The sequence below is a fragment of the Bombus vosnesenskii genome, unplaced genomic scaffold (assembly GCF_011952255.1).
Source record: "Bombus vosnesenskii isolate JDL3184/JDL3185 unplaced genomic scaffold, Bvos_JDL3184-5_v1.1 scf7180000013273, whole genome shotgun sequence".
Classification (NCBI taxonomy): Eukaryota; Metazoa; Arthropoda; class Insecta; order Hymenoptera; family Apidae; genus Bombus; species Bombus vosnesenskii.
This window is the reverse complement of record NW_022882931.1, coordinates 2,842,772-2,854,300: the sequence shown is the minus strand read 5'-3', so window position 1 is coordinate 2,854,300 and position 11,529 is coordinate 2,842,772. Positions and strand designations below refer to the sequence as shown.

At 36.2% G+C, this 11,529-nt stretch overlaps 2 protein-coding genes across 2 annotated transcripts; both read right to left on the bottom strand.

Moving 5' to 3' along the window:
• Positions 1-725: 725 nt before the first annotated feature.
• On the bottom strand, positions 726-3,394 carry LOC117231621. The gene is made up of 6 exons (XM_033490224.1): positions 3,050-3,394; positions 2,819-2,988; positions 2,494-2,742; positions 2,252-2,412; positions 2,086-2,175; positions 726-2,023 (listed from the first exon to the last, which is right to left on the bottom strand). The coding sequence occupies exons 1-6, from the start codon at positions 3,172-3,174 to the stop codon at positions 950-952; spliced, it is 1,869 nt and encodes a 622-aa protein (XP_033346115.1). The 5' UTR covers positions 3,175-3,394; the 3' UTR covers positions 726-949.
• A 270-nt stretch (positions 3,395-3,664) lies between these two features.
• On the bottom strand, positions 3,665-5,433 carry LOC117231622 (transmembrane protein 45B-like). Its single transcript, XM_033490225.1, has 2 exons — positions 4,951-5,433; positions 3,665-4,810 (listed from the first exon to the last, which is right to left on the bottom strand). Exon 2 carries the CDS (start codon positions 4,767-4,769, stop codon positions 4,008-4,010), a length of 762 nt encoding a protein of 253 aa, XP_033346116.1. The 5' UTR covers positions 4,770-4,810; positions 4,951-5,433; the 3' UTR covers positions 3,665-4,007.
• Positions 5,434-11,529: the final 6,096 nt, after the last annotated feature.

Sequence of the window (11,529 nt, the reverse complement as noted above, 5' to 3'; positions counted from 1 at the left end):
CTCAATATGTATACATATACTAGAGAGGATTCCTCTCTGTATATTTAGAGATGGTGTGAACCGCAACTTATAAATCACAAGTGAATCGATTATGTTCATTCTCAATCAGAATGATTTTTCACAGTGATTTGTAATTTTTTTGATCGTTTCTGATTGGTGGAGAGCATAACTATTTTTTGCACGTATCACATAACTTGTATATTAATATCTTTTATATTATTTTTTATATGAACAATATCAAATTAATATTACGATTTTACAATCGAAAGGAAGAATTAATATTTTACTCTTTAGGATACTGATGTATCTGTAAAGAAAAGAAAATTGAGTTATTCTTCATTTTTAATATTACAGTAAATTTACGATATATGTATGAAGAAAACGTAACGTGACGTAACATTTAAATATAACGTTTAAATTAACATTACATACACATATTTTTGTGTAAGCTACATTAAAGTATTTTATAAGAAATAATTCAATCAAGATCAAGGATTACGATCACAATGAACAAATTCATTCAAAATAAGGTCACGATCACAGTCGTGAATGAAGTTACATCACGACCATGATCGTGATTCCGCAATCACTATTAGTGATTTTGCATAAACATTTCCATTTGCATATACACTGCATATACATATAATGATTTGGAAATATATTAACATTTTATGTGTAAAATTTCACTTCCCTTACGAAAGTGGAGTTAGATATAAGTATCTAAATGAATTAAAAAAATGATAAAAAACGGTTTATTAAATACAATAAATATACAAATTAATCGTATTGATTTGAGTATTTCTAGAATTACAAAATATAATTTAATTTGTATGTAAAAATGTCTGACAAGTAAATGTAAGAGTACAAAATACAGGCAGCGATGTAATATAAATGTATTGAAATAATCATAATCGTAAAATACTGATTAATCGGCATTCATGTAGGAAAATTACTGACGATCTTTCGATAAATTTAATGAATCACCAATGTCACTACCCTGTGGTTGTTGTTGCTTTTTATGTATCGTGGTCATATCCAACATCCCACCAAATTCAGATTTAGAAATTGATAGATCTTCAGTTCCTTGATATTCATTTGATCGATTGAGTTTTGCGTTATCGTTTTGTATTTCCATCTTTTTCCTATCAGTTGTGTAGTCCTCTGGAGTTGCAGAAAAATTTCTACAAGATTCTGAAGATCCAATAGTTGCTTTGAATGGTGACTGGATAGGATCAACCATAGCAAAATCATTTGATTTTCGTTCGTTCGATTCAATATCTCTCGCAGGAGAGATTTTACCAATTGGGCCAAACAAATTTGCAATATTACGCATATATGCAGATGGTGATGGCGATGATGTTCTCGCAAAATCTGGTATAGGAAAACCAGAAAGCTTTGCCAAATCCGCTGTGGAAAAATTAGCTAATTTTGATAGGTCTGAAAATTTAGAAATTTGCTGTGTTATATCGGCTAAAGGAAAATCGGGTGTTGTGGATGACCGCGTTTTATTGATACTAATATCTGTTCCGAGAGGATTAGATACTTTCGAAAAATCAGTTGGCGCAAAATCGTAATCGCATTTAGTATTTTTTACAGAAACTGTAAGTTCCCCGGATTGAAAGCTGGGCATCACTTCTGATGGTGATATATGTTGCTTAGATGTAGAGTTTCCATCCTTTATTTGCGTGATGGATGTGGTGTCCGTAGTTATAATATCCTTTTTAATATTATCTCTAGAAGTAGATGGTTGCATTACAAAAGGTTTTGATGTAGGTGTAATTATTGAACCATCAGGCTTGAAGTTCACAGGTGTAAGGAAGACAGCTGCATTATTAGGTGCAAGACCAACCCCTGGTGGAACTGAGGGAACAAGTGATTCTGATACTGGTACCAGAGGGAATTTCATAGCCAGAAATTCCGGTGATGTCCCATCTTCAGAACCAGGACAAATCATTTCTCTAATTACATCCCAATACGAACCGTTCGATCTATTACGGCCGGGTAACTTGGACGCTAAAGAACACTTCAGATATCGATGTATTTTATTATTGTACTCATATTTGAATCTTATTTTTATATACTTACTCTTAAACGTTCAAGATAAGTGGTATTATTGTTAAAGTTGGTAGTAAAATCAATACCTCCTTCACTTCTATAATATTCTATGCATCTTCTCTGAAATAATAGACATAAAGATGTATTAATTGCCTTGGCTGAATTATTAATTGAATAGAACTATGTAAATTATTACAATTTCTTCTAATGTATCTTGAGAAAGAAAGTGTTCTTGAGATAATGTATAGCTCAAAAGCATTGGTCTTGGATATTCATGAGGCCGATTTTCTGGAGGTGGTAAAGACCAGAAAACATTAAAATTTGACTCATAGCAACTGCCATCTGTATTATAAGGAGCTGAAATCCGTCATTTTGAATTCATTGGACTTAATCACAAGATTTTAAGCAATAAATAATATTTTGTCAAAGAAAACATACAGCATATTAAACCTACGCATGGTGTGTAACCATTATCACTAGGTCCTTTCATTTTTATTTGATAATCTAATTGAGAATCAACATCCCTCAAGGAAGGGGATGCATGAGATCTAGGATGAGAATGATACCATCCAACTAAAGTCACACGTTTCCATTCCATTGCCCTTGCAATTTCAGCTTCAACAGCAGCTGCAGCTGATTTGTCTTTACCAGAATACCGGCATGGAAAGGCAGTTGTTATAGATAGATCTATTATATTAGAAAAAGTAAGTTTTAGTAACAAAATGTGTATTTAAATTACATTAAACATTACAGAAATATTTACTGTGTGAATTAATATCCCAATGGCCACCTAAGTAGCCACAAACTTCTTTATCTGTTAAATGACAATGCAAATCTACTAACAAAGCTGCAGTAGTTGTTATAGTAACTAAGAAAGGTTGTATTTTGCCAAGTGTGCTAAAAGATGTAAGCTCTACCATTGTACTCATATCCCTGAAACATAAGTAATTATTAGTAATGTAAGAAATTTTCTTGTCTTGTATTATTCTCTTACATGGCATGGCTTCTTATCCCAAGGTTAGTATGTTTTACTGGTACTCTTACTACTTGTATTAGAGGACTTGTTTGAACCTTTTCAGGACTTTCCTCCATAGGTTCTGTAATTGTTGTTGTTTCCATTTCTTCCTCTTGATTTCTTAGAAAGTAAATTGTAATGACTTCAGGCCATGATTATTGACTACAAACTGCACTACATTGTAAGTTTATAGTAGATAAAAATTAATCAAATAATAAAAAAATCCTTTAAACAGTGCATTATTGTAATCATATTATAGTTAAAAACCTAACCAATTAAAGCATTTATTGTTATTATTGAATATTGATAAAAGAATAACACTAGTTACTCTTTGCTAGTCATAAAAAACACCCTAAGCAATTAATGGAGATATATATGTGTCAAGGTTGGTATCAAAACGAATTTCAAGATTTGGAAACTCTGCAGTTTACTATAATTTATATATGGATACTACAATTAAATGTTGAATAAATTATGTATTAAGTATTTTCGTATTAAGTTTAATAAAATGATTTATTTACAATATATACTTACGTAATTTTTGCACGTAACATGCAGTAGGTTTATGGAGGGTAAAAAACATATTACAAAAGATAAAAAATTACATAATTTCATAGTAATAAATAAGTGAACAATAATAAGGCACCTCTTAGTTCTTAATGAGTATTTTACCTACAATTTGAAGTTATTACAAGTTTATGCCATCGCATTTGTATAAATGTAGTTAAAAATAGAGTCGTTCGTTGTATTACAAAATGAAGTTATAAATATTAAGTAAAAAAATACTAATACTGTATGTAAAAATTATGATTAGTTTACATTGTTTGATTTTTTGGCACTACAGTACTAACAGTATACTACTCTAAAAATATTACTTTTATGCATACTATAAAAATTTTTAAATTGACACAAAGTTGTATCCATTCACATGTGGGGTTTACATTCTCTGGTCTGGTTCTTGACAATAATCATAAATAGGTATCTCTGGTGGTTCTTCTATCATAAGTTTGGGAGCACAACTTCTTGTTGCTGCTACTACACATAATGTCACAGCTGAAGCAGCAGCTACATGCCAAGAAAATACCAGAGCAATACCTTCTGGTAACATTGGCACTGTATGATACACACGAACTACATGTGCTATCCAACCACCATGGAGTAATGTTGTACAACCTCTTAGAAGTTTTAATTCGGGCCATACAAGTTCTAAAGAAATAGACAAAGATGTTGTCCATACTATTAGTGCTAAAATTTTATCAACTAATGCATTGCTTCCAACACTCCCCCATAAGAAAAGAAATCCTTCTATGAAGAAACTTTGAGCAAGGGCCAATTTAACTAATCCTTCGCTCACATTATGAGGAAAATAAAAATTTAAAACATCAACCAGGCCAGAGAATGCAAAAAATAAATAGATTGTAGCAAGTACAACTTTTGGTGAAACAGTTCCAACTTGTTGCAGACCACCAGTTATCGTACCAGCTAATCCTACAGCAGTCGCTATTAGTTTTAAACTTCCTTCTATAGGATGTCTATGTATAAGTCTTTCACATTTTTCTATAAGTCTTAGTCCCTTTGTCGTATGTGGATCATCTCTAGGTTTTAGAGATACCCAATACTTAGCATATTCGTAACACCACTTTAGGCCAAAGGTATAAAATATAAAGCCGGTGAGAATACAAGGTAAATAGCTATCCATGGAGTATACGTAAAATCGACTTCCTGTTTCTTGATAGTAATCTGCAAAATATATGAAATCTGTAGAAGTGTTGAAAAAGTAAATTGTTCATAAAAAATATGCTTCTTGATCTAAGTAAAGAACCTGAGAAAGAAGACAATAAAAATATATTTAAAATAGACACTTATTGCTAATTACTCACTGTATATAATATCCCTATGCAATCACATATAAAATTTATACCCTGGATGTTTTTCAGAATGAGTGCAATTTTCGAACGTAGTTCGTGAAAAATTATATTATTCGAACGACGCCTCGATCTATTGAGCTGAATTTACAAATCTGTATACATGCATTTCATAGGTTGAAAGCAACGTCAAAAGAAAGTTGAGGCTAATTTCAGAATATACAACATAAAAATTCACACATTAATGCTCCTAATTAGCTTTTTTTTTCAAATAAAAAATTTAAGTAAAAAATTGAGACATGGACTGTGGAACTATGACCACCTAGCGATGAATCGATGGAACTACTCTTTTTGGGACGAAATGGAAAAATCAAATTTCTTGGTATATAATGAGAATTGTTGAATTATCCAGGAATTGCATTAAAGCTTTAACTCCCAGAAATCTTCATAGTATAGCATTTAGTCCGATTTCCTACGTAAGTATATAGTTAATTAATTATATGTAATTAGTGTAAACCACGGCGCAAATGGCTTTGTTGGACATAGTTGTGCCATCTAACGGTACTAATTACTGTCCTTGGGTCAATGCCAACTAATAGTACATTACTGGTAGATGGCACCACCATGTTTAAAAAGTCCATTTTGCACTATTTTACTAATCACTTATGTTTTCGAAATAAGAAATATTTTCATAAATAAAATAGATTATGCATATGGATTTTGACATATTATATATCATTACAACATTCAATTCTGTGTCATCTCACATTGTATAACGATAGCGCAGATGTAATTATTACTGTTTCTCCAAGAATATTATTTTATATCAAGTTAAAAGATTTTATTATTATCTTCCTTTTTCATCAATCAATTTTATTTATTAAACTATGAGGTGTATGTTTATTTTTTAAACACAGACATCCGCATTTTGAAGCCATTAATTCTATCTGTTTTGTTCTATTTGTTCTTTTTAACATTTATATTAAAGTTCCTGTTCTTATACTTATTACAGTTTATTAGAATTTCAATCTTTATCATTACTAAAGCTCCAAACTTGATAAAGTTTCATCCTTTACCATTTGAATCTTCTGAAATGATCAACTATATGATTGGCAACAATTATAATATTTCATATCTTGTTACAGATTTCTTACAGCCTGCATTTCTTCTTATTCTCTATGAAGAACCTAATAGTAGTTCAAAATCCACTAGAATGTAAGTATCTCTGCAATTGTATTCTCCATAGTTTGCCTTGACAATTATTAATTAAGAAGAAAAATTTGATTAGAAGTAGGAAGTTTGAAAATTGTATTCTTATGTTAAAGTAAAATCTAGAAGATATAAAATATAAAAATATATAATTATAAAATAAAAATTGTTGATATACTTAAAAAATTAATAAAGCAGGGTCCCATATAGAATTGTAATTAGATTAAAGTCTTATTTAATTTTTAAGTTTTAGATCTTCAGGATTTCTGATCAAGATTTTCAGTTTCTCGCGTCAATTTTTTTCAAAGCTCTTTTGTTGATCTTACGCAGCAATTAAAAGGAAAAGTAGTTTGAAGATGAATTAATTTTAGACTTTTTTGCATAAAAAGTGGGTGAGCAGGTCGTGCATACGGTGAGCCTCCATTCATAGCACCCCCTACCGGTGAGACTCGGGCAATCAGTATTATTTGATATATAAATACTAATTCTATCACTATGCAGATTAGCAATTAACTGTACAACTATAACTTATTAATTATATGGTAAATAATATAAGCAACTGGCTACGATCGCGTGATTTCATAGTAAAATTTAGTTTTGATTCTAACCACTAGTAGTGTTGTGTTTCTTTTCCGTACTAAATCGGTAAAGTCGAGAATGATATTACAATTATAATGGATTTCTCTCGGAAAAGTTGAATAACAAGTCTATTCTACATTTCATCTATATTGTTTTATATCTATTGAATGAGAGATACTCGTATAATTAGTGATATTTCTTTCGTGATATATGGTACTTTTTTACGTAAACAATATTTTCAATTTACTATATATAATAAATAAAGACATCATGTATCATCGATTGGTAAAAGTAAATCGATGATTGTAATATCTGCTAGGATTTAGCTTAGATCGCGCCACTTCACTCCCTTTTTGCTACGAATTTTTCTTAAAATATATTCACACACACAAACAACGTTCTAAATAAATGAAAACTGCAACTATTCCAACTTTCTGCCCACTGATTTTCATCAAGTTTTTATTTTACAAAAATTTCCCGAGCACTCAACAGCCTACGTTGCGTATACATTTAATACATACAGAGGAATGTTAGGCGATACGATTTTTCAAACAAATTTGTTTCGTAAGTTTCATTTCAGATCGATACATGATTCCAGGGAATATCGATACGCTTTTCGAAATTCAAAGCCCGTTTGCAGATGGTATTGCCGTGACTCTGGAACAGCCTTTCATGTACGTTTCAATTATCGTTATGTAAATTGACTCAGTTTTGTGCTGTGTGTTCTGCATAGGATGAGCATGAACACGTCGGAGCCTTCAGGGTCTACTGATGCGTGTGCAGGGGATACCAATTGAGTAAAGTTAAGATCCCTCGATTTTTGACTTTCGACGAAGAAACGAAAATATCGTGCACGAATTAATTTACTTAAGCAATAAATTCTGAAAAAGATATGACTACCATAAACAATAATAGATGGTTAATAGATGGATCAATGCGTGTAAATGTTAATGAGTAATTTCGGACGGGTCGCGCATACGACATAACCTATTTTAGGGTTTACTCGAAAAGGATAAGCCCAAGGCGGATTATCGCAAGTGGTCCTGTCGCATCTGTCATATACAACGCGTTATTATTCCATTTCTATACGTGTCTCGCTGTTTCTCCCTTTCCTATTGCCAGGATCATGCTCTATCGATCCGAATCGCCGTGTAATCTCGCAATCGGATTATCTCGTGGAACCATGAACGAAACCGAATCGTTGTGTGTCGACGAACACACTGGCTCGATAAATACATGTTTCTTAATATAGGTGAAACGAGATAACAAGGAAATAGATGAGGGATCGACGGTACAGAAAGAAAATCGTTTCGTACAGATCATCACCGTTCCTCTTAACCAACGACAATATCCTTCATGCGGCAATGTTTGATTTGAAAGTGGTAGTTCAATCTTGATCCGTGGAAAGCCGCAGACTTGTCGCGCCGTAAGAAGTATAGCACAACACGTTTTTTCCATTTTCATTTGTCGAAACGGTAAAAAGGGGGCGGGGTGGGAGAGGGTGGGGGCATTGGGGGTGCAATTCATATTTGTCCGTAGGCAGCAGCGGAATTGCACCTTTAATCAAGATTTCTACCAATTTGCGAGCGCCGACGGCGCGAAGACAAAGCCTATTGTTGCCGTAACTGGTTGGGGCTTCAAGTGTTCCAACGCAACGGCGAGAGTCCGATGCGCGTATATACCGGGTGTACGTCCAGATGTAATCATAAAATTGTACGATCGTTCGATCGGAAGGTACAGTATTCTGAGATCTGGTTGAAATATTTTCTAACATTATGGACAATGTAAATCGTATCACCAAACTACATACGATATGTATATATATATATACATATCAGCAAAAGAATTCTCGTATACATAATTTTATCCGATTCGATCGATTATTGAGGAAATAGTGAAAGAAGTTGAAGAATCGATAGTTTGATACAAATGGAAAATACGAACACAGTGTATCTAGTAGTATGCGGACTCGCTAAATGGTCTTAAGGTTGAATCAGATAGATTCGTTTGGAATTTGAGCAATCAAGATACGTCAGAGAGTACACCCGTTATTTCCAGAACATACATGCGCCTTCGCCGGTCTCTGTTGGGCCGGGAGTTGAGAAGAGTATTCTGGAGCGGAGGCTGACGCTCAGGGACTGCCAAGCTAGTCGCTTCGCATCCCAGAAGTCCCTACCCCACCGTTTGCTTCCGGCTAAGCCCGTTGCCACCGCGTCCCAAGCAACTTGAAGCCACTCGTACTTCTGTTTGTGTTTGCTAATTGTGAATTGTCTACTTCTTGCCGGTGGCCCGCGTGTACGCCGCCGCGCAGATAGAGAGAAAAAGAAGAAAGAAGACGAACGGGAAAAAAAGGAAGCTAGAAAGTAGAGAGAGGGTAGTTCCCTGAACTGGAGTAAAAGAGAACGATGAGAGATAGGAAGAGAGAGAGGGAGAGAGAGAGAGAGAGAGAGATCGTGTGTAGAGTAGGAATACAAGCCGCATGCGAACCGAGACGAAGTGAGCCTAGCTGCAAACATATCGTCTACGGAATGCTCAGACTGAGGAAAAACCATCCCTCTTCCATCCCCTGTAGGCAACATAGCTCGGTTCACTACTATCCCTTCATTCCTTACACCCACTAGCGACGACCACTCCTCACCCCTGAGTCCTCCGTATTCCCTTTTCCCCTCAGACACTTGAGTTTACCTCACTAGTCACTGCTTACATGAGTACTACCCACCAAGAGGCACCCGCGAGCAAGAGGGTACCAATTTTTAGTCATCTTTTTCGTCCTCTATCCCTCGAGGTGACGTGACGTTATGGCCTCTTGCGTTTTCAGTACGACGAATACTTTTTACCGTCAAAGTCCGACATTTCGTTCGTTTGGAACGCGACTAATCTAATCGAAAGTCGATACTTCTCGAAGAATCTATCTCTGGCAAAAAGAAAAAAAAAACAGACCGATATAATTGAGCCAACTTGACCGATCATCCCCTTTGGCGGGTGATAATGAGTCCATTCTCGATGTCCCTACGGTCGTATCGCCCCGTCGCGAATAAAACGAAATCGTGACGCATTGTAAGGAAAATGTGTTGGCACACACCCTCCGTCGGCTGCTGCCGTGCTGCTCGGTCGAAATATACGCAGTCTCTCCAGAGACGAGGGACATATTGTTTGGTTCAGTAATTCCTCACGTTATTTCCCGTGTTTGCTTTTTATCATTGTAAACTGATATATTGTCCGGGCTAACTCCCCCTCGAAGTTACCGCGGACGATTCCCTGGAAAGAGGACGGCGAAGGGAAACGAAACGAGATGTGGACACGAGAACGCTGCTAGTCGGGTCCAATGCACGGAGTTTAACTTCGTGGACCAAGCGGAAACGAGATTACTCGCCGACACTCCTGGCTACTGCTTCGTTCGACCGAGACGCAAATATACGTGGAACGTGCATGAACGTGGCTGGCAAACAATAAAAGTATACAATGCGGACGAGAAATTGAAATTGATTGCTCCAGGAAGCGTGACAGGCTGTTACGTTTCCCTGGAACTTCGATCCCTTTATGCCAGATTTTTGTACGCATACGAATATCATCAGCGACGAACGCTATCAACGACAATGGAAAAACTGCGCTGTCGATATCGGGAATATAAATTTTCCTTTGTCTTTCGAGTGGTTGCGTATGACACTGCACCGGACACGTTCGTCGCATGACGCGCCACGTGTGCCAGTGCCAAACTCGTCGCGAAACAAACAATGAATTCAGCTTTATATCCCTCGCACTTGAACCTCGGATAAAAGCTTGTTCGATATAAGATTGGTAAATAACGCGTGGCCGCATCCGATCAGATCCCTAATACCTTTCTACCCTTTAATGCTACAAACAATTCTTTTAACGTTCCGAGAGAAGTCTCGATGGTTAAAGCAAACATTTCGACGTTTAACCAAATTAACGAATAATCAACTTCTCGTATCTTTTTACCACCCACCTGAAATGCCTGTTTTCAATTCTATGTAGAAAAGAACACACATGGTCAAATGTACTCGCGTTTTCCATCCGAGCCATACCGTTTTTCAGCCCTCTCTCGGTTCCATCGGCGGAGTTCCATAATCCGTTAATCACAGTAGACGCGGAAGAGGGTAGAAAACGGGCGCGTAATCTAAGAAAAGGCGTCGGAGCATTGGCGTCAGTAGAAAGTGGTTGTAAGTGAATGAAAGTGGATGCAAAGGTGGAGGTGTGGTTGCTACGAGGTCGTCTGCCTGGCAAAGCTGGCATGATCCGCCACAGAAGACAGAGGTTTGTCTGTCTTTATCAGCCAGCCAGGTAGAGCCCTTGAAGCCAGCTATGCGTCTCTACCATCGCCACCCCTCAGGAAAAGCCCGGAGGGTGACGGACGCCCACGATTGGCGTGGCTTTCTCAAACGAGGGAGGACATCGTGCACCCCTATTGGCTCCTCACGAATCCATACTCGGTATTCATTCGCTGGCTCATTCGTCGACCCTCGAACCGAACCTTCTCTCTTCCTCTCTATCTCTCCTTTCGCTTCTAACCCCCGCCGGTGTCGAGGCTCGATGCAACTCACCCTTCGTATACCGTCACGGGAATCTTTTCAATGCATTTCACCGCCAGCTTTCACCTTTCGCCGGATATTTCTAAGCAAATATTTTTTTAATAAGCACACCTACCACTCGGTTCGTTAATACGCCTCTTTGGAAGTTTTTCCGTATGTTTCTACGTAAGAGCATACAAAATTACATTCTTCTGGAAGTATCGAGATGGAATGCCTTGAATTAAAAAAAAAAAAAAAAGAACTGAGTTTGTATAGT